The 24,297-nt window shown below is 36.8% G+C and overlaps 1 protein-coding gene across 3 annotated transcripts in view; it reads right to left on the bottom strand.

Moving 5' to 3' along the window:
• The window catches only part of KIAA1958 (KIAA1958 ortholog), a 182,256-nt gene that overhangs the window by 13,839 nt on the left and 144,120 nt on the right, over positions 1-24,297 (bottom strand). For 2 of the 3 annotated variants that reach the window (XM_032164888.2, XM_032164889.2), the window contains one exon: positions 2,878-3,050. In XM_032164888.2, the coding sequence (XP_032020779.1) occupies positions 2,878-3,050 (173 nt within the window). Of the gene's footprint in view, positions 1-2,772; positions 3,051-24,297 lie in introns of those variants that run through there. The other variant, XM_058444756.1, reaches the window with a different exon arrangement.

Genomic DNA, 24,297 nt, shown 5'->3' with positions numbered 1-24,297 from the left:
AAGATTTCCTGGGTGGGATTAGAGCAGTGCTCTGTCTAGGGCTAATTATTCCCCACACCTGATGCAAGTTCCTTCTGAGTACCCCATGAATCCTGAGGTTTTTCCAGTTTGGCTGGTGGGAACAGGTACAGTTTCCAATTCTGTGTGAGTGCCAAGTACTGTTCCCTCTAATCTCTTCAGGCAGTTCTTTGTCAGCCTCAGATAGCTTCCTCACACACATATGTCGATCAGTATTCAGCTGAGTATTTGAGGGAGATTATCTTCAGATCTCTTAGGTTATCTCGCTGTGCAGCTCTCTAGTTTTGAGTGCTCTGTCATGACAACTTTAGCCATGTGGGTCTCTCTGGACTCTCAGCTCCATTTCCTTAACTCAGCAAGTCTGCTGGGCTCTGACTGGATTCTTCCTCCCTGTACCACAAACCTACTATTAATTCTCTCAAGGCAGCAAGCTGGAGGAGTCACAGGTATTACCTTGTTTGCTGTCTCTCAGAGGTCACTGTCCTTAGCCTATTATACGGTGCCTTGAAAAACATTGTTTTATATCTTTCATCTGTTTTATGGCTGTTCAAGAATAAGGGTAAATCTGGCTCTCCAAACTGGCTGAAGTGAAAGACTTAACTGATTTTTCTCCTATGTATGAGTCACATGTTCCCATGTCTAGTAATATTTGATTGGATACTAGAAACTGTGAAATTTACAATGCTGGATTCTGAATTTTGTCATTTTTTTCTCAATAAACAATGAAATTTCTTTCTAGTGAACTTGTATCCTCAGCCTTTCTAAACTGTGATCTCTGCCTCCCCTCAAATCAGTGAGATCGCCAAGCTCTGAACAGATTCCCCTCCCTTCATTGCAGTTCAGAAATTGCCTCCAGGCAGAAATCCTGAGATGACAGCGCTCCTCTCACTTGTTTCCTGTGCCTTAGGGATCACATTCTGTGCAGCCCATTCTGTCTAAGAAGAGTTATTTCATATGTTGTGTCTGGTTTTCTAGGAGGGTAATTCTGGCTAGAAATGGAAATTTCAATTTGTTTTTAAATCTGCTAGATTACTGTGATTAGTATATTGTTGCTTATTTCTATATGTTTTTATTTTTATAAACATTTCATATACAGTCTATAATCTGCTATCTAAAGGCCTTCGTGTCTAAATCTGTTGTTTGTTGTTTTTATTCATCCTCATGCATTGTGGTTTATTTCCTTCATCAGCTGGTTTTTTCGTTTGTTTGTTTTTTTAATGAGCACAAATGTAGTTGCTCTGAATCTGCAAAAAAAACCTGAGCACCTATATTTTGGATGTTTCCCTTAAAAGAGTATTGTCATATGACTTTGCCAGGAGCCAGGGTATACTACCTACCTAGAACCACTTTAGGACCCTTTCAGGTCCTCTTTTTCATCAAGGATTCATCAGCTCATCTTCCCTTTTTTAAATAATGTTATCAACATATGCTCTCAGAGAGGACCCTGCCTTTCATATGTGCTTACTGGTCACTGCTTCCGTTGCACTTTTTTTTTTTTTTTTTGGTCCCATGGATGTTTCCCGGTCTTCAAGTACAGTAGAAAGGCCCCTCACACTATGTAGTGTACCACGGTGCCAGAAGTAGAAATCTGGGTTTCCTGTCCTATTTCATCTGTTGTTGATTCCCTAAGTACATCACTCAAACCTGGAGATCTCACTTGCCCTTGGGCTTCAACTATGACCTCTATTTGCAAGACTTTCCAATGTATACTTCCGGCTTTAACAGTTCCACCATGTTTTAAGTCCCACATTCCTAACTCTTTGTTGGCCATTTCCATCTGCGCATCTGATTTAGACTCAATGCAGTCAAATCAAAATACAGTACCTTTATGTTCTATCTCCACATGTCCAAGATTTTTTGCTTTGATTTACAAACCTCAAGCATTTCAAGTTGGATGAGTTTTTCAGTTTTCTTGTTTGTTTTTTAGAGGCAGGGTCTTGCTATGTTGCCCAGGCTGGAGTACAGTAGCTATTTACAGTCATGGTCGTAGCACACTGTAGCCCTGAACTCTTGGGCTCATGCAATCCTCCTGCCTTAGCCTCCTAAGTAACTGGGACTGTTACAGGTGTGTGCTAGTACCCCTGGCTTTCAAGTTGGAAGAAATTTAAGAGCTCATTTTACAAATGGGGAAATGGAGGACCAAGGACATTAATTAACTTTTTGCTCATCACTTCCAATTATTTCCCTAAAATACCACTTTCATTACATTTTTTCTCTCTCAAACAACTTTAGTGGTTTCCCTTTTGCCTAATCCTTAGGATGCTTGCAGATTTTATGGTCAGAGTGTTTTCCCTACTACAATAGTCCCTTTCTCTGCCCCTGCAATAATCCTTTCAAATACAGTCTCTCCTTAGCAAAAACAAAACAAGATATTTCAGTGATTTTCCAGTGTTCACAAGATTTTAGCCTGGCACTTAAGGGTTATCAGAATCTGGTTTTATTGTCCATGATACCAAGATATGATGCCTCTGCTGTAGGCAAGTGAGTCTGTCTCCCCAAATTTTATTCTTCCTCACATCACTCAGCCTAGAAGGCTCCTGTCCTCATCTAATTCTACTGAAATCCTTTCCTCAAAAAAAAAAAAAAAAAAAAAACCACTTAAATATCAATTCTCTCTCCAGTTTTACCAAACTGAAATTAATTTACCCATCTGAACTTTTCAGGCATTTCCAATCTATAAATTCATAAAACACTTGTTAAATTCTGCTTTGTGTGTGGATTTTTTCTATTTTATGTTCTTCCAAAGTTTCCCCAGGCAGAAAGCCACCGTTCTGTGTTCCCTACAATGCTTAGCACAGTGCCTGGCATTTGGAAGCTCAGTGAAGTTGGCTGAAAGAAGTAAACTCAAGAGTCCCTTACCTTGGTGATGTCTGTGTGGTCTTTGAGCCCGTTGGTCATGCACCAATATCGCCACACATTCAAGGCGTACCGCGTGGCTTTGGTAGTATTTGGGCTTACTGCACTGGTACACAGATCATTCAAGTCATCATTAATATTAAATACAGGAAATTTGTTGAGCTTAGTGGAATAAGCTAGAAATAAAAACAATAAAAGCATTAAAATAATTTGTCATTCCCTTCTTTAGAGAATTACATCTTGGGATGATAAATAACAGAAAACTCTAAAAGACAACACTTTAAAACATGAAATGTCTATTAAAGTATATGTATATCTATATCTATCTATATATATTAGAATAAGTAGGGAACAATACTTATAGCACGGGATCAATGCAGTAAGCTTGCATTTAATCCCAACAATTTTGCCATATATACTAGCTTATGTACTAATGCAGGCATTCCAATAATAGAAGTATAAAAATAAATGCTGAAAATCAAAGACTGTTCTATCTAAAATTTTCACTGAAAAAATAGCATTTCTATTAACAACAACAATCAAAAGGAAATGAAGAAAGAGAAAGCAAATAAAAAATTATATACCCTTAGCACTTGAAGACCTATCATTTATTTGTAATTTAATTTTTCATATGTGTTGTGTGCAATGGTGTTAGCATTTTTTTTTTTTTCTTTTTTGAGACGAAGTTTTGCGCTTATCGCCCAGGCTGGAGTGCAATGGCAGGATCTCAGCTCACTGCAACCTCCACCTCCTGGGTTCAAGCAATTCTGCTGCCTCAGTCTCCCGAGTAGCCGGGATTATAGACACCTGCCATCACGTCTGGCTAATTTTTTGTATTTTTAGTAGACAGGGTTTCACCATGTTGGCCAGACTGGTCTCAAGCTCCTGACCTCAGGTGATCCACGTCAGCCTCCCAAAGGGCTGGGATTATGGGCACGAGCCACTGCACCCGGCTCTGTGTTAGCCTTTTTTTTTTTTAAGTTTTGTTTGCAAAACTGATAGAGGGGTTTAAATCCTGATTCCACAACCCATCAACTAGCTTTGAATCAGAAGGGAAGGTCAAGTGAGAGAAAAATTATAGGAAGGAGGGAGGAATATTTCAGAGGGGCTCACATCTCCTCAGACTAAAGGGAACATGGTTTAACTTGCCATAATTACTTCAGATAAAGACAGGTCTCAACATGTCCATTTTAAGTGTTGGTTGCCAAAGGGATAACTAGCTCATAAACCTTAGTTGGCTTTTCTTAAGACCCTGTGATCTGCAAAAACCAGGCTTAATCTGTTCAAATTGTAAGTCAAGGTAGAGCATCTCAAAGTAAAAACACTTCATCTAATAGTTCTCACCCTCTCTGGACTATTGATGAACGTATTCAAACAAGGTGCTAACTGGCTAGGGCTGTGGGAAACAGCAAAGTGAAAAATTAAATGCAATGACCAAGCTGAACTGCAAATTGGGTTCACTTTACCTCCCTCACCTCACCTTTCACTGCTCCCTCTGAGCATCTCCTTTATACCAAACTACCAGTCTCCTACCATCCCCAGGATCTGTCTGCACCAGGACACCCACACTACACCTTCCCCATGCACTGCCTGAGCAAGCTTCACTTTTTTTTTTGTTTTTTTTTTTTGAGATGGAGTCTCCCTCTGTTGCCTAGACTGGAGTGCAGTGGCGCGATCTTGGCTCACTGCAACCTCCACCTCCCAGGTTCATGCGATTCTCCTGCCTCAGCCTCTCAAGTAGTTGCAACTCCAGGTGCCCACCACTACACCCAGCTAATTTTTGTATTTTTAGTAGAAACGGGTTTTCGTGATGTTGGCCAGGCTGGTCTCGAACTCCTGACCCCAGGTGATCTGCCCACCTCCACCTCCCAAAGTGCTGTGATTACAGGTGTGAGCCACCGCGCTCAGCCTTCACAGTCTTTGTGCCACTCAAAATACCCTCTTTTTTTTTCAGTTCGAAATCTACTTTTACATAACCTTTCCTCACACTCACCCAACTCCCTTATTCTCTTCTTCAGTCTATGCCTCACATTTGCTTTACTATTTTTTAGGAGTGTGGTCTCGTTATGTCCAGAAGGTCTCTTCAATTGGTTTGCATGCCCCTTAGGACTACGTCTTTGCTCTTTCAATCTTGATCCTGCCCAGAACTGTTGAACATACTCTGCTTTAACAAAAGTTTACAGCAAGAGAGGAAGAAAAAATGCTGGAAACCATCTGAAGCAACTGTGTCTTGTAGGTAGACTCCTCTCACCACTCCATCAACCTGGATAACTCCTATTACTTGTGGGACTTGCTTGATATTAATAAAAGGACTCTTGTATAAAATTTATTATTGTTATACCTAGCACTAATTGAATGCCTACTATATGCCAAGAAGTTTTACATAAATTGTCTATAATCCATAAGCAAGCCCTTTGCTATTCCTGTTTTCAAGGTAAGGAAACTCAGCCTTATACATGTAAGTAACTTCATATATTCACTCATCCAATATTTACCAAGGTACCCTCTCTGTGCCAGGCACTGGGCTGTTTAAATTATGGAGTTAGTAAGTGAAAGAGCCAGGATTTGAACCTGGGTCTCTGACTCCATGCTTGAGTCACTACAGTGAAGGAATCAGGTACTATAAGGATAAAATTCTCAGTAAAGAATGCAATTTAGATACTAGCTTGTGCTTATGTAAAAATACCTTGGTCCCCCAAATGTACTCAGAAGAACCTTCAATAAGAATAACTAAGTCTGCTTTGTTTAGATGACCACTATTGTTTCAAACATGATTAAGTTAATTATCACATTAAACAGCTAAATAATTTCTTTTTTAAAATTTTCTTAAAATCACAGGACAGAGACTATACATTGAAAAAGGAAACCTAAATCCCAGTACACAGTGAAACAAAGAATACTTGTCTGCTTACATAATGGAACAGAAATTATGTGAAAATGATTAAATGACATATATGGTTCATTCATGATTATATTTATGGATTAAATTTCATTTACTTAATAAACTGCTTTCAAAATTTTGGAGGTAGGAGTTGTGTTATGCTGCTGAGGATATTTTTAAAAGACTATATTGGTGAAGAAACAAACAAAGGTAGTAACTTATAACTGAATACAGGAAAAAGAGGGAACTACTAAATGAAGATGTGAATGATTTTTTCTGCCAGAGGACAGGACAAACCCCGAGCTTAAGGTGAGGAGGAGCTGGGCATGAGAGAAGGAAGGGACTATGAGATACTGGTAGTGTAGGCTGCGGATGCCCTTACATCATCTACCACCAGCACAAGTGTTGGCAAGTACAGCTGCGTGAAGTGAGGGATATTTGCTGCGGAAGCCACCCTGAGGGGCCAGAGGAAAGAAAGGGAGCACTGCCTCAGGTAACTCTGGGCAGTCCCACTGGACATGGACAAGGGAAAAAGCAAAGCAGCTAAGAAAAGCAAAGAAATCCCTGAACGCTGCCATCTCTCAAATAACACCTTCCTAGTGTCTATCACTGGGACAGTTCCAGTTTCCCAGCTTGTTGCCAGCTCAGGCACCCTGAAGGGAAACCTATTCATGAACACTTCTTCAGCCACTTATGATAGCTGCTTGAAGTCCACTTGCAGAACCCTGTGCTCAACCACGGCCTGCAGAAATGAGCTCGATCCAAGTGTTATCAGACAGGAGCCTTTAGCAATAGCTAAGGAAATCCCTATCAATTACCATTAATGATCAATCTAGACCTGAATTTTAAAATGTGAGTACATAAGAATTGCTTGGCAATGGGGAAGACCAGTAGCATGACAGTCACCAAGCTACGCAAGCAGAGAAGCTAATTTCACATTCCCTACTTGTCCCCCTGAAAGGAGACTTAATCCGGAAAACCAAAGACAAAAAATTAGAAATTACAAATATATCATTAGAGATTTGAGAGGATAACATCCTTAAAATAAGAACAGTCTTTACTGGAAAAGGAAAAATAGGAAAACAAGAAAGATCCTGGAAATTTAAGATGATTGAAAAAATATATTTTAAAAACAATAGATGAGCTGAGTACTAGAATGAACATGGCTAAAGGCAAATTAGTGATCTAGCAGGACTCTTCCCTACAGGGCAGGCAAAGACATAAGAAGTTATGAGGGTGAAGTTAAGAGATACGAAAGACAGATCCAGGAGACTGAATATCTATCTTAAGAATTCAAAGGAAAAACGTATAAGGATGAAACAAATAATATAAGAAGTTCCATTAATCAAAGAAAGATTTGAAACTTTAGGATATGAAGGTTCATGAACTGTCAAATAGAAATACTGAAAGAAGACATACATGTAAACATATCTTGGTGAAATTTCCAAAGTCTAAGAACAAAGAAAAAACTCTACAGTCTTTTCTGGTAGGCAGAAAAAAAAAAAAAAAAAAGCCACCAAGAGGCACTAGAGCTGTCAACATAGTGAGAAGAATCAGATTTCTCATTTACAATATCAAATTGTTAAAAAAAAAAAAAAGACATAGTCTCCTCAGAGTTGTGATGGAAAAAGACGGTAAATGAAGAAATTTATTACCTACCTAAAGCAACATTCAAATGCTAGGGCAAAATAAAGATATTTTCAATCATGAAAGAAGTAGCATCCAAGCACCCACCCTATCTTTAAAAAAATTAGTTACAGATATTTGCCAGCAAAATGAAAAATGGATAGAACAAAGGGGAAGATACAGGGTACAAGACATAGCAAGGAGCAAACATTTATTTTTAACATTCAGTAATGTGTCAATAAAGTGGAATGCAATTGTTAAAGGACTGTATATTGTATGTAAAATATATCTCATTGAAGGTTTTTTTTTTAAAGAATTGTGAAATAGATGAAGCATAATGGAATAAAATCTTCAACCAAAAAGCCAACACCTGCAATCTATCTAGCAAAAGTTAGAACAGGTTAACAAAAGAAATAAAGAATGAAGAAATAAAGCATGATGTATAGAAAAATTCATGCACGTGGAGGACTTCCACTTAGGACTATGATGAAATCGCTCGTATTATACTCTTCTTCCTGCTGAGAATCAACCTTGATAAAATTCACTGGAACACAATCAAAGGAACCAGAACTCAAGAAGCAAAAATTACAGAAAGAAGGGAAATGCATAGAGGTGATTCCTGCTCTGGTCACCATGTTTTTCTCTTAAGGCATTTGCGGAGCTGCAGTGCAGGACATAGAACCCAAACAGAAAGCAGCAGCCTGAAGTCTACAGCAATCTCAATGGAACAGGTACATGAATATTCAAGTGCAGGACTACCAAGCAGCCAGCCAACACTTGAGAGACTGAGATCCTGCAGGAAGGAAACCACAGAAAAATGAGTCAACACTCTGCATATAATTTTCCTTCCAGAAACTGCTGATCCTAAGCTACATATGGAGAAACGATACAGAGAGGCCAAGCAAAAGAAATCACAAAGAGGCAATTGCATGGCACTGAGGGGTCAAAAACAGTAATTCAGGTGAGGGCCTTCCAAAGAGGAGAGATGCCTTGGACAATCCAGCTTTCATTTGAAATCCAGGAAGGGCTTGACTGTAAGAGTTACAGAAACTGGAAATAGATCAGTCTTGACTGCATTAAAGTGATCCACCCACCTTACGTGCTGGCTAGCAGAAATTTAAATCTTTTCTTGAGGAAGATAACATCTTCAAAAGTTTTCATACACAATGGTCAGCATTCAATAACAAGTTAACAGGCACACCATAAAACAAGACCAAATGAATGAAAACTAAGAGAAAGATCAGGCAATACAAATAGGCCTACAGATAACATGGATTATTCAAGTTCTCGGACACAAAAATAATTTGAATATGTTAAAGAAAATAATGAAAAGACAAAGAATTTTACTAGAGCATTGGAATCTATTAACAAAACAAAAATTCTAGAATTCTTTCCTTTTTCTCTTCTTCTTCCTCTTCTTCCCTTTTTTTCCTGCACTTTTAAAGTTGTTGGTAAGGCAGGATGAGGTAAGACATTTATACCACAGTATGTGTGTATTGAAGGAGATGCAATGGCCTCCAGTAAGGGCATGGAGGGCATCTGCATAGGAGAATTGTCCAGTGAGGTGTGTTGGAACTTCACTAGGGTGAGAAATATCTTACATTATGGGGGCAATCTGGCAAGCAGTTACAGGGCTTGAGTCAAGAGAAAAAAGTATCCATGGAGGAGCAGCCTGGTAAGTGGTGCCATAATCTGAGCAGGTTAAGAAGGGCATCCATGCAGCAGGGGGAGGCATGGGGAGAGGCCCTGTGTGAAAAGTCAAGGCCTGACTGGGGTGAGTAGGCCTTCTATGCATGGGGGTGACCTGGCATAAGGTGTCATAGCCTAAGCAGCATGAAGAAGGCTTCCATGTAGGAGGGTGTCCTAGGATGAAATGTTAAAGGTTGAATGGAGTGAGGAAGGTGTCTCTGGTTGGGAGGATGGCCCAGTGCAGGGCATTATAGGTTGAGCTGATAAGGATGGCATCTGTGTGTATGTGGGTGGCAGAGCACAGTTGGGTGTTGCAGTCTGAGTAGGCAAGGAAAGTTGAAGAAAGACTGAGGAACAGGATATAACTAAATGCAATGCATGATTCTGATTAGATCCTTTTCCAATAAAAGACACTGTTAGGGCAACTGGCAAAACTCCAATAGGAATAGACATTTAGAGGGCATCAGGGTTAATTTCCTAATTTTGATGATTATATTATGGTTATGCAGGAAAATGTCCTTATTTGTAAAAAAATCACAGGAAATCACTTGGCAGGTGATGCTACATCAGGCTGGCAACTTAATTTCAAAATTGGTTGAGAAAAAATGTTCTCTGTAATACACTTGCAACTTTTTGGAGTTTAAGATTGTTTCAAACTTTAACAATTATTATAAAGGCAATAATGAATTGAGAATTCAATAGATGGGTAAAAGCAGGTGTAACACATATAACAGATGATTTGTGAACTGAAAGGTCAATAGAAAACAAATTGAAGTAGAGAGAGGAAAGAATATAGAAAACACAGAAAAGAATATAGAGAAAATAGCAAAATAGACATATGGGATATAGTGAAATGTCTAACACACTTGTAATTAAGAGTCCCAGAAAGAGAAGAGAGAATGAGGAAGTAGTAATATTTTAAAAATATTGGGTGAGAATTTTCCGAAATAAAATACGTCAGTCTACAGATGCCAGAAGCTTTCCTAACCAAGCAAAATAAATACAAGGAAAACTAAAAGTAGGCACATAGAATAACAATGCTGACAATCTAAGTCAAAGAGAAAATTTTCTTTTTTTTTCTTTTCTTTTTTAGAGATAGGATCTCACTCTGTCACCCAGGCTGGAGTGCAGTTGTACTATCACACACAGCAACCTCGTGCTCCTGGGTTCAAGAGATCTTCCTGCCTCAGCTTCCTGAGTAGCTAGGGCTACCCGCATGCACAATACCTGGCTAATTTTTACATTTTTTGTAGTGACACGGGTCTCACTATATTGCCCAGGGAGGTCTCAATTTCTGGCTTCAACCGATTTGCCTGCCTCAGCCTACCAAAATCCTGACATTATAGGTGTGATCCACTGTGCCCAGCCTTTTTTATTTTTCTTTTTCAACTTCCCACATAACACCACATTAAGAGAAAATTTTATTATTTATTTATTTATTTTTTTGAGATGGAGTCTCTCGCTGTTGCCCAGGCTGGAGTGCAGTGGCACGATCTCTGCTCACTGCAACCTCTGCCTCTTGAGTTCAAGCAATTCTCCTGCCTCAGCCTCCCAAGTAGCTGGAATCACAGGCACGCAGCACCACACCTGGCTAATTTTTGTATTTTTATTAGAGACGGGGTTTTGCCATGTTGGCCAGGCTGGTCTTGAACTTCTGACCTCAGGTGATCCACCCGCCTCGGCCTCCCAAAGTGTTGGGATTACAGGCATGAGCCACCGCGCCTGGCCCAGCATAAGAGAAAGTTTAAAAAGAAACTGGAAAAAAAGGACAAATTACCTTATACAGCACAACATCAGACTGACTGATTTTTCAACTGAAATGATGGAAGCCAGAAAACAGATGATATCTTTAGTATGCTAAAATAAAATTACTACAAGTCTAAAATTTATACTAAGCAAAGCATCCTTCAAAAATAAAGGTAAGGCCAGGCGCAGTGGCTCATGCCTGTAATCCCAGCACTGTGGGAGGCCGAGGTGGGCGGATCACGAGGTTTAGAGTTCGAGACCAGCCTGGACAACATGGTGAAAACCCATCTCTACTAAAAATACAAAAATTAGCTGGGTGTGGTCGTGGGCACCTGTAATCCCAGTTACTCAGGAGGCTGAGGCAGGAGAATTGCTTGAAACTGGAGGAGGTTGCAGTGAGCTGAGATCGCGCCATTGCACTCCAGCCTGGGCAAAAGAGCGAAACTCCATCTAAAAAAATAAAATAAAATAAAAATAAAAAATAAAGGTAAAATGCAGCTGCAGTCACACAAAATAATGAGCAAATTCATTGTTAGCAGTCAAGTGCTAAAAAATAAAGGCAGATGTTCAGGCAAAAGGAAAAAAGATGGCAGCAAGTTGATGAGAAAAGAATGAAGAATACTGGAAAGTGTGAATATGTAGGTGATTCTCAATGAATAAGCTGTTTAAAACAATACTAGTGACGTCTTGTGGGGTTTTAAATATATATAGAATTAATATTATAATAATACAAATGAGGGTAACTGAAGCTAGTTTTGAAAAGTTCTTGCATTGTCCAAAAAATGATGAAAACACAAAATTAAAGTAGATCTTAATAATGCAAGAGTGCATGTTTACATCTGTATGGTAACACTACAAGAAGAATAAAATAATGTATAACTTATAAGTTGACAGAGGAGGAAAATGGGATAAAAAAGACTTGCTTAATCAAAAACAAGGCATAAAGAATAGATGGGACCAAAAAAAAGTAAGATGATAGATCTAAACATAAATATATCCATTATTATAGATATTCCAATTAAAAGATAAATGTTGTCAGGCTGGGCAAAGGAACAATATTCAGCTATATTCTCCTGGGGGAAAAATACACCTTACATATAAGAACAAATAGAACATAAAGATTCAAACCAAAAGGTTGAAAAAAGTTATACCATAGGAACAATAAGCAAATGAAAGCTGGTATAGCTACATACTAACAGACAAAACAGACTAAGACAAGAAGTATTACTAGAAATAAAGAGGGAGGTTTTAAAATTCAACAGGAAGGTATACATAACAATCCTAGATTTTTGTATGGATCTGATAGCAACACCTATAGAAATATAGAAAGCAAAAATTGAAAGAATTAAAGAGAAATAGGCAAATCTATGATTAAGAGATTTTAACACATCTTTTCCCACAACTGACAAAACAGGGAGCAAAACAATAGTATAGATATAGATGTTAACAATGCAAATATCAAACTGGACTTAACTGATACATTAAAGAATGACACACGCAACTTCAGAATACCCATTTCTTCAAGCATGTATATCACCTTTACCAACACAGAAATGCTGGGACATAAAGCAAGTCTCAACATTTCAAAGGATTAAATAATTCAGAATATGATCTCTAATATAAGTAGAATAAAATGGAAATCAATTACAAGAAAATGATTTGACAAGCAATTATATACTTCTAAATAATAAGTATATTATTTAGTATAATACAAAAATATATATATGTATAGTATACATAAAATAATTCTTTCTGGTAAAAGAAAAAAAATCAGTGAGAATTAGAAAATATTTCCAACTGAATGATAATGACAATACATGTCAAAGTTGTGGGATGCAGTTATTGCCTAAAGAGAAAATAATAGGATTTAGTGCATAGACTACAAAAGAAGAAAAGTTGAGTATCAACTGTACCAAGAATTTCTAAGAACAACAAACCTATCCAAAAAAGTAGAAGGAAGGAAACACTACAATTAAGAACATAAATCAATAAAATGGGAAAGAAATTTATAATAAAAAGTAATGTAAGAGATGGATTTGAAAAGACTAATAAACTAGCAAGAAAAAGAGAGAAGGCACAAATTATTGCACCAGAAATGAAAAACATGTTAATTATCACTATAGATCCTACAAATAGTAAAAAGACAGTAAAAAGATACTATGAACAACTTGCTTATGTCAATCAATTTGAAAATTTGGATAAAATGGACAAATACCTAGAAAAGCCACAACTCACCAAAACTGAATAAGAAACAAAGTTTGAATAGTCTTATACCCATTACAGAAATGGAGGCCAGATGCAGTGGCTCACGTCTGTAATCCCAACAGTTTGGGAGGCTGAGGCGGGTGGATAACTTGAGCTCAGGAGGTTCAGACCAGTGGCAAAGCTCCGTCTCTACCAAACATACAAAAAAATTAGGCAGGTGTGGTGGCATGCACCTCTGGTCTCAGCTACTTGGGAAACTGAGGTGAGAGGATGGCTTGAGCCTGGGAGGCAGAGGTTGTAATGAACCGAGATTGCACCACTGCACTCCAGCCTCGGTGACAAAGCCAGACCCTTTCTTAAAAAAAAAAAAAAATATATATATATATATGTATATATATACACACACACACGCATGCACAATAAAGAATCTCAAAATAAAACTTCAGGTTCAGATGGGTTTCACCAGTAAATTCTTCCAACTGCCAAACTCTGCTAGTGAACAGAAAAAGAGGGAACACTCACTTCTTTTATAGGACTGCATAACTTTTATATAAAAATAAGCCAAGAAAAATACAATAAAACAAAATTATAGGCCAACTGAGCTCATAAACACAAACACAAACATCTTCAACACACTATGAGAAAACAGAATCCCTACCTCACATCATAAACAAAAAAACAATTCCAAATGGATCATGACTTAAATGTGACTGATAAAACAATGAAGGAAGGAAGGAAACATAGGAGACCAGCTTTATGACCATGGGATAATCACACATTTTTAAATAGGACATCAAAATCACTACACCTAAAGTAAAAGATTGATCAAAATCACTACCCCAAAAGTAAAAGGTGGATAAATAGAATTCCACTAAAATGAAAAACAGACATTTATCACAATGCAGCATTAAGAGGTGAAAAGGCAAGCCATACAGTGGCAGAAGATGTTGTAGTACATTCACCTGAAAAATCATTTAGAAGGACAAACCCCCATGACACAAGTTTACCTATGTAACAAACCTGCCCATGTACCCTTGAACTTAAAAGTTTTTTAAAAAGGAAAAAAATCATTTAGAAGGGAGACAGTCCAATTAAAAATGGACAAAACGGCCAGGCACGGTGGCTCATGCCTATAATTCCAGCACTTTGGGAGGCCAAGGCTGGCGGATCACCTGAGGTCAGGAGTTCAAGACCAGCCTGGCTAACATGGTGAAACCCCGTCTCTACTAAAAATGCAAAAAAATTAGCTGGGCATGGTGGTGTGCGCCTGTAATCCCAGCTACTCGGGAGGCTGAGGCAGGAGAATCGCTTGAACCCAGGAGGCGGAGGTTGCAGGGAGCCAAGATTGCACCACTGCACTCCAGCTTGGGCAACAAGAGCAAAACTCCATCTGAAAAAAAAAAAAAAAAAAAAGGACAAAATATGAATGGGCCTTGCATGGAAATATTAATATTCCAGGAAACATAAATTAAAATACACTCACCAAAATGTCTAAAATGGAAAACGAAATCTGCAAATATCAAGTGATAGTGAAGATATGGAGCAACAGGAACACTCTTGCTAAGTTGGTACAAGCGTCAATTTGTGCAACCACTTTGGACACTAATATAGACAGTATCTACTAAAGTTGAACACACACCAATTCTATGACTCAGTAATCCTACACCTAAATATATACCCAACAGAAACATGTACATATCATGAACGTATGAGTGTTCATAAAAGCATAATAGTACAACAAATAATAAATGGCCTCAAACTGGAAATAACCCTAGGACCCCATAAACAATGGTATGCATATAAAATTATAAAATATCTATACAATGAATTATTATACAATAGTGACAAGGAGTGGACTACTGGAGTGAACTGTATGCAAAAGCATGGAAGAATGCCACAAACATAATGTTAAGCAAAAGAAGCCAGACACAGAAGAGTATATTGAAAGGGTCCATTTATGTAACTAAAAAACAGATAAAATGACTCTATGGTGAAGTCAGTGATTACCTTAGGGAGGTAAGGGAGGGCACATGAGGGAAGCTCCTGGGGTTCGGGTAATATTCTACGTCTCCCTCCAGGTGGTGGTTACAGCAATATATTAGCTTCACAAAAATTAATCAAGCTATACTTCAGTAAGTATAATAAGTACTTCAATAAGTATTGTATAATTCAATCAGAAAACATTTAAAAATCCTTAAAAATTCCTTTACAAATGTATATGCAAACCTAATAAATGAAGAGTTATAGCATGAACCTAGATGGGAAGACTCAATATTATAAAGATATTTAATTTCTTCAAGTAATCTTTAAGTAAATGTAATTCTAATTAAAATCCCTCCTTTTTCTGTTGTTACTTGTTAGGGTGTTTCAAAAGTTTAAGAAAGTAAATATGTAAGAAAAGGAAGGCAATTTCAAATATAATTGGGAGGACTTGCCCTAAAAAAAAAAAAAAAAGTATCATAACACCACTATAATTTAAATTGTAAATTACTATTTGTAAGTTAGTATTGTAAGAAATAGACAAATAGATCATTGCTACAGAAGATAATCCAGAAAAGGTCTGCAAATATGCAAACTGAGGGTATAATAAAGACTCTAATTCAAATTGTTGGGGAAAGATGGATTCTTCAATAAATGGTATAATTGGTTGAGCTGGAAAAGCAAAAACAAAAGCAAATTTAGGTACCTGCTTCGTAACACACACAAAATCCACATATCTAAATGGCTCTTTAAAAAAAAAAAAAAAAAAAAAGCCGTTTCCTTAAAGAAGACAGATTTTCATGATTTTGGGATTGAGGAAAGAAAATCTTTCTCAGCACAACACAACACAGAAGGTATAAAATATAGATGATTAGATGTGAAAAAATTTGGAAAATCCTGCACTGAACAAATTTTAAAAGGCACTAAGCATAACTGGAGAAAATACTTATAAAACATAAACCAAGGACATATGAAAAGCTCCTACAAACCAACAGGAAAAATAACTCACTAACAAAAAGGGCCCAGGATATGACAGGCAATTATTCACAGAACAAATACAAATAACAAAATGCATTAAAAAATAGGCATTATAATTAAAATGAGATATATTTCATTTGCCAGATTATCAAAAATACAAAAAAGTCCATATCTAAATGTTGGCCAGGCTGCTGGGAGTTTGCATTCTCAGCCAATACTGAATGATGTCTACATCAGTACAACTTTTCGATGGGTAATTCTGACTAAATGCAGAAATATACAAGTGTGCAAAGATAAATGAACAAAGATGATCACCAAAACCCATCAGGAGATGATTAAATAATTGTGTATATTAAAAATTGTGTTACCCTTCTACATGCTAACATGAAAACAGTTCCACAATATGTTAATTTAAAAAGAAAAATTCACTCTAGGACAATATGCATAGCAAGATTCCAATTTTTATATGAAAAATAAAATGATTTATAATTATGTAGAAAAAATTTGGAAGGAGACACATCACATTGGTTAGTGATTAGCTCCATGGGACTTAAAGTTTTGCAATATGAACATATTATATTTGCAAGTTATAAAAATCAATAGGACTTTGGAAATGTATATATAAGAAAAATAAATAAAATGTTCTTTTTATTTAGCCCAGGAATTCCTCTTTTAGAAATGTATCCGAAGGATTTAATCAGAGAAGTATGCAAAAATGTATCCTCAAGGATGTTCTTTAAGGCAAAGTTATAAAAGCAAAAAACTGGAAACAAATCCAATCTAACAACAGCATTATAAAATAGATTTTGGCACATCTGTGCAATGGAAAAATATGTAGCTACATAACAATCTACTTTCAAAAACTAAAGATCTCTTACAAACGTACAAAATGGTAAATACAACTAGATTAGTTTTTGAAGTATATTTTTGTAAGGAAGCAGTCCAAAATAAAACATCAAAATGTTAAATGTTCTTATCTATAGGTAATAAGAGTCCTGTGATTTTTATTTCTTATTTGGTATTACTATTTAGCAATTATTAATAATAAATGTCTATTTACTGCCTTAGCATTTTTAGAGCATTATAAATCTTAAAGCAAATGGTGGTTTTACTTCCTTTTTTTTTTTTTTGAGACAGGCTCTTTGCTCTATTCCCCAGGTTGGAGTGCAGTGGCGTGATCACGGCTTGCTGCATCCCCTATCTCCTTTCCTGGGCTCAAACAATCCTCTTGCCTCAGCCTCTCTAGCAGCTGGGACCACAGGTGCGCACCACCACACTAGACTAATTTTAAAATTTTTTGTAGAGATGGGGTCTCACTATGTTGCCTGCCTAGGCTGGTCCTGAACCCCTGGGCTCAAGTGATCCTGCTGCCTTGGCCTCCCAAAGTGCCAGGACTGCAGGTATGAGCCACCATACCTGGCCTTCCATTTTTTTATTCGATGGTTCAGTCTAAACATGTTTGCCATCAAATTCAGTGTTTGCTTTTAAAATTATCTTTTGAGATGATCTATCACCAACATTAAGCGTTTTATACATATTAGCCATTTTAGTCACATCAAATCCTCTTCAAAAGATAATGAATAAATTGAAAATAAATAAGACTTCAAAAAAGGAAAACATTATTTGATTTGTAGTTATTACTCGAATTCTGATATTCTTTCCCTAGCAAGGAAATAAAGTTTGTCATATTTTAAGTGTAAAACTTGCAAGCACACTTAAAGATGAGTTCCTCGTTTAAGTACTATGAAAATATAAAGGTGTGACTACCTGTAATTTTATATAATCTATCATCTTACAAAAATACAGCCACTGTTTCTATTTGGAATATTCAACTGTGAATAAAGACTGGTGGACTATTCGGCCATGAAAGAAAAACATTTGCATTTCTGCAAAGTAATTTTGTATGAGAGATGTTGAATTTTCAGATGTTTTAACATGTTTTTTCATTATTAAATGATTTTAGTGACACAAAAAATGTGTCTGAAGTTAACCAACTTAATAGTTTTGGAGAACCATTCCTATTCGGCTCAAAGAACACTGTAATATGTGCTAAAGGTAATAAATGGTACATGGAGAATTATATCTGACTAAAATGATTCTCCTAAAAATAAGTAATTTTAGAGCATGGCATCTCCTTAGCTTGGTATAATTTAAAAATTTTTTAAATTATTTTTTAAAATGGAAAGTCCCCCTTTGTTGCCCAGGCTGGTCTCAAACTCCTGGCTTCAAGCGATCCTCCTGCCTTGGCCTCCCAAAGTGCTGGAATTACAGGCATGAGCCACTGTGCCCGGCCTCAGCTTAGTATAATTATGCACCTATTTAAGAAGTGTCTGACAAGGAGATTACTGGAGGTAAAGAAAAATGGCCAACAGAACTCCACACAAAAACAAGTGAGTTAACTGTTTGCAGTGGGGCTTTCTTTTCTATTAACAGGATTTTCAGGCTTGGGGCTCCAGGAAGCCTACGATTAATTCAACTGTAGATCCTTTACTAAAGGATTGTTGCTACCCTATGAACTGCGTTGGCACAGTCACATGTGCAATGCTTCCCCTTCCAGGGCTTCCCCCCAACTTCAGTGGTTAGAAACACCGCACATGGGCTGCTTGGCTCCATCTGCATTGACTGTATATCCTGAGGCCAGTGCACAATGTCCAGGTCAACAACATGTTTTTCAAAATGTGGTTTAACTTGTTTGTTGTAGCTACAAAAATCAGCCAGCTTTGCAGAAAACAATTTATTAAATGAATGAAGACTGGTCATCATGCCCAAATACAGACAAAACACTGTGACTCAAGCATGCTCTCATTATAGAGACACTGTTGACACTCATTAGTTGACTTTATTGGATTGCTTTTCTTATTTCCATAAGTTTTAGGCTGTACCAACAAATATCAAAAACAATAGAAAATTACACTACATCAGAGGCAAACATTATACACACAATGGAATAAACTAGACATAAAACTAGATTTTTATTTAGAGCACAAGTACACAGACAAATATGAAGCAAAAACAGTGAGCTGACAAAGATGAGAACATCTTAGTGTAAAAAATCAGTGAGCAGCAAAATAAAGATGAAACTGAGAGTACTCTTAACAAAAAATTCTATTATTACAAATATTGACAGGCAGCAGATTATCTGACCAAAAGCATCAGTCACATATTTGACACAGTAATTTCCCTCTATTGCAATTCACCTTTCTCCTCTTTCACAAACTATAACTGTAGCAGCTTTTAAAAAGTTGTAAAATATGATTTGAGTGAAACAGCACACGTGCTTTTTTCATGTTAATCAGTTAAAAGCCAAGTGGCCAGAAAAAGTATATAAAAATAACAATCTATCAAATTTGGGGAAAAGTAAATGCACCCTCAAAGAATACTACTATATTTTTTCAAATAGCAGAGTTAATCTGTTGAAACAATTTTCTCTAAGTATTAATTGTGGTTATTGTATTTCTAAGCAGATGCCTGGTCTTCAATTATAGTGACTAAATTGATAAGTCTTTTTATTCCCAATTAACTTCCAAGGGATAGAGTAAAACTGAAAGAAAGCTTAAACACATTCTTCAGATTTATAAGAAGGATGGAAGCCCTTGTTGAATATAGCATTCATTCTATTAAACCATGAAAGTTCTTCATTTTAATAGATAAGTCATACATAGTCAATCTGTTGAATCTAAAACCCTTTCAATCATCTTCCCACAAGGTTTCAGGCCTACCGGGTTAGAGTTACATTTTCAGGCTACAACATAAAAGGTACAAACTATTACTGACCATGGGGTTAATCTAGCAAATCTACTTTTAACTTTGGCAGTGAAAACATTTAAAATTATGGGAGAAATTGGAAACTCTATAAATTAGAAACCTAATATATATATATATATTTGATTTAAAAACTGCCTGAGACAAAAAGCCCTCAGGACAGAAATATAAAATGTATGTAAGACCCAAAGGTGGGAAATAAATCCAAGAGCAGGTCTCAAATAAATGTGCCCACTGCTAAATTGTTAATCATCAGGATATATCATGCCATAATCTTTGGTGTCCAAAATATAAAAGGAATTCTTGGTACAAAGGCTCTGCCTGAAAACCTCTGATGTAGGAATCAAGAAATACTTCTGTGTGACTCTGGAGGCCAATGGACAGAGGTAGAACTTCTTTAGACCACACATAATTAAATTTATTTTTATTGCTTTATCACCTCATGGAGGGGCAAATGTCTATAGCATATTCTAGAGAAGAGGCTCACAGTTAAAATCTGCCTTTGTTTTCCTTTAAGCAAAGAGGTGGTGGGGACCTTGATGAATTAGTTTCGATAATCTTAGAATTAAATCAGTAATTTCATCAGCAATGTGTCCAAATACAGCATTGGCTGTTGCTGCATATCTGACAGTCACACAGAAAGTTTCTATGTAATTCAGGAGATTACCCCTTTATTAAAGGAATCTTGTAATTATAAGCCCATTGAACTGACAGAAGGAAGCCCTGCACCAAGTGTGGAGTTCTGGCAAAAAGGCTCTTCAGGAAGCAGCCTTCTTTTCTTAACACTTTATGACAGCTTCCCCCTACTCATTTTAAGAGTATGAATAAAAGTATAGTGGTATTTCCCCCATATTAAATTTTAACAATGTGTAGTAGAGTCAATCTGTTGAAACAATTTTCTCTTTACTTTCAGTTTGTTTGGAATTGCTGTGGCAAGATGGAAACACTAGGTACCAAACTAGACAGGTGGGCATGAAAAAATCCTGATGGCCATAAGGCAACCAAGTATGTTAAGTAAGTCTGTGTAAATGCTGAATGTAAAAGTTAACAAGTGGGAACTGTGAGGTTTCAATGGTTCTTAATAAAGGAAATAAAATTACTGAATATTCTTTTTTTCTTTTTTCTTTTTTTTGGGGGTTGGAGCCTCGCTCCCTCACCCAGGTTGAAGTGCAGTGGTGTGATCTCAGATCACTACAACCTCCACCTCCCGGGCTCAAGTGATGCTCCTGCCTCAGCCTCCCAAGTAGCTGGGACTACAGGTGTGAGCCACCACACCCAGCTAATTTTTGTATTTTTAGTAGAGACTGGGTTTCATCATGTTGGCCTCGAACTCCTGATCTCAGGTGATCCGCCCGCCTCAGCCTCCCAAAGTGCTGGGACTGCAGGTGTGAGTCACCATCTCCAGCCTGAATATTCTTATTAAATGAAATTCAAACAATAAGCCATGATAACCAACAAAAATAATGTATGCACCTCATAGTCCTCTGCTATTACACTGTTCAGCCTAAAAATATCCAGATCAAGGGAAATTCTACTGCTCGTCATTCGATTGTTCTGTAAGATACTCAAATATCAAAAGAAAAAAATATTTAAAATTCTAGAGGAGAGAGTATTAGAAAAGTTCAGAATTCTTGCTTTCTCTTTTTGCAAATGTTTTTTGCTTTCAAAGAGCTCGTAAAGTGTTGAAGAAAAGCTGACCTGGCCTGGAATTATAAATATGACACAAGATTTTCAAGTTTGGCACCACTTTGACAACTACAATATTTCCTTCCGTAGAGGCCACTAACTGCTGGCTCAAAATATTAAACAATGAAGTACATAGTTACTTAAGTCACACATAGAAATGTTGACTGGCACAGCCTTTTAACACAGTTTTTCAGTTTAACTACAATAAGTGATAGCAGCAGTGGTTAACAACTCCACATCGACACCACAAACACACATATGAAAGAGCACCTATAACAACATGCAAAATCTCAACATCACTGAATATTACACAATGCATAGAAATCGTAATGATTTTTGGCAAGGTTTTTTTTTTTTTGTAACAAATGCTTTATAAAACAAAAGTTATTTTGTTATAAATGCTGTTTAAAAAGTTGTAACAATCTAATGGGTTATAGATATAAAAGTTCAGTTAGATAAAGTTAATCTGAGTTGGTTAATACTAAACATGGACCTCCTACTTCATCCAATATAAATAAACAATTATAAATTAATATCTAGTGGAAGTACACTAAGGGATTTATAAAAGAATTACAGAAAATAAATGGACATAAAAATCACTAAAATACAGTATACACAATTACTGTTAGGAATCTATATTGCTGATATCTTCCTAATTCTACTTATCATAAACAATGCCAAAGCATTTTCAAAGCTCTTATTGAAATGAATGTATAATGGTAAAAATGCTGTCTAATTCCAGTGTAATATCAAGACAAACATTAGAAGTCTAACATAATTCAACGTTACAAAAAAAAGACAAATCACACTGTACCTTTTTAAAAAACATCTAAAATTTGAACTTTTTTCAACTATGATCTGGTAAATATGATTTGTAAAATAAAAATTTGTGAAATGTTTAAATATTTATGCTTGAGTTCCTTTTCAGAAGAGTAAGCAAGATAAGAAAAACAAATAATTTGCATTTAAGTAAGTTTGTATTTCTACATCTACTTATTGTAGGCCTCTTTCCTTAGTTACCGTTTTTCCCCTTTACTATCTCTAAATAAATTTACTTCAGAAACTTCCTAATTATGTTGATAGAAATTTGATCCTTTTGACTGAGGATATGTCCCAAAACTTTAAATATGATTTTTAAAACTTGCCAGACTAAAAAATATTGTGGGTTGCATTCAGAACCAGTAGTATAGATGTCATGTAGCTTGATATCCAAGTGAATATCAAATTAAGCAAAAATGTATTTTTGTTCATAATCTATAACTAGGATCGATATTCTTGAAGACTGTAGTTTCCCCTCCATAACTGAAAACTAAATATAAATTGGGTAGGCTGAGAGATGTTCGTTAGAATCAAAGAACAATTACATTTACAGATTTTCCTATCAAACTCCAAAAAGAAAAGTTGCTATAACTAAGATGTAACACAACACAATGAAAAGTGAAATGTCACATTCAAGAACAGCCTATTGGAACTTGGCAGCTTGAATCTACTCCTAAGAGAAATTTGTGGGTTTTAAAAACAATTAAAATTTGGAAAACAAGAAGTAGAAATATAGGGTTATTTTTCCTCTCTAAACTCTATCTATGGACAGGAAGTCAGGGTGCCTGGTTCTAGTCCTGGCTTTAACCCTAACAAGGGAAAGCTCACACCCTAACAGGGTGTGAGCACCTGGGCATTCACCTCCTTTCTCTAGGGATTGCCTCTTTTGTAAAAGAAGGGTGGATTAGGCCAGAGCAGTGGCTCATGCCTGTAATTCTAGCACTTTGGGAGGCTGAGGTGGGGGGATCACTTGAGTCCAGGAGTTTGAGACCAGCCTGGGTAACACAGTGAGATCCTATGTCTACAAAAAATTTTTAAAAATTAGTCAGCCATGGTGGTATGAACCTATAGTCCCAGCTACTCGGGAGGTTGAGTTGGGAGGATTGCTTGAGCCCAGGAGTTCAAGGCTGCAGTGCCACTGCACTCCAGCCTGGACAACAGAGCAAGACCCTGCCTCGAAAAACAAACAAATAAAAAGGTAGATTAAATGTTTCCAATTTTATTTTCAGCTAGCACACCTGAAGGATGCATTCCAGAGGGAACAGCAGCTCAGTCAGTCTAGTGAGTCTCAAAGAAGGAGGGGAGGGGGTAGGAAACATGAGACCTCTGGGGTATTTGTTTGAGGTTGTGTTCTCTTGGCTATTTCTATCTCCTTGCCCTCCCTACTCCTCACCTACATGAGGACGTGGTGACTGCTACTCTTCACAGCATTGAAAATCACTGGGCTAGATGATCTCTTGGGTCCTTTCCAGATCTAGCCTCTATGACTAATAATTCAACAAAGACAATGGTTTACATTAACACTCAGACCTAATTAATATTCTAATCAAACTGGGACTTTGACCTAATTAATACTCTGGTTCTAATTCAAAAAAGTCATTGTTTACATAAGAACTCAATTTAAGTATATTAAAATGCCATTAAAAAATAATTTTCAAGCTTTTGCTCCGCTTTGGCAGGCCCAACTGGTCAATTTACAAACAGGCTGGACCATGAGGAATTTTAATGTCTTCCTTTTCTGTTTAGAAAAGTAAAATTAGAGTTCTTGGTACTTCATCAATATCATCTCTTCTTTTGTTGTTAATTCACTAGAAATACACCAACTGCCAACAGGATATCTGTGATGTATTTCTTTATTCCAGTTCTATTTGATGGCAAGGATCTCTAAGACTATCCTAGCTTCATCACTTTGCTTTATGAAAGGCTATGCACTCAATATCATCTTAACCAGATCCAAGTGGGAAGGGAAAGCAATGTTTGATACCATGCATTAAACAACGACTGAGGATGCCCTTGCCAATGTGCATTTCTTAACTGATCACTGTCTATCT

The sequence above is a fragment of the Hylobates moloch genome, unplaced genomic scaffold, assembly GCF_009828535.3.
Source record: "Hylobates moloch isolate HMO894 unplaced genomic scaffold, HMol_V3 SCAFFOLD_10, whole genome shotgun sequence".
Taxonomy (NCBI): Eukaryota; Metazoa; Chordata; class Mammalia; order Primates; family Hylobatidae; genus Hylobates; species Hylobates moloch.
The sequence above is the reverse complement of the archived record's forward strand: the minus strand, read 5'-3'. Positions and strand labels throughout refer to the sequence as shown.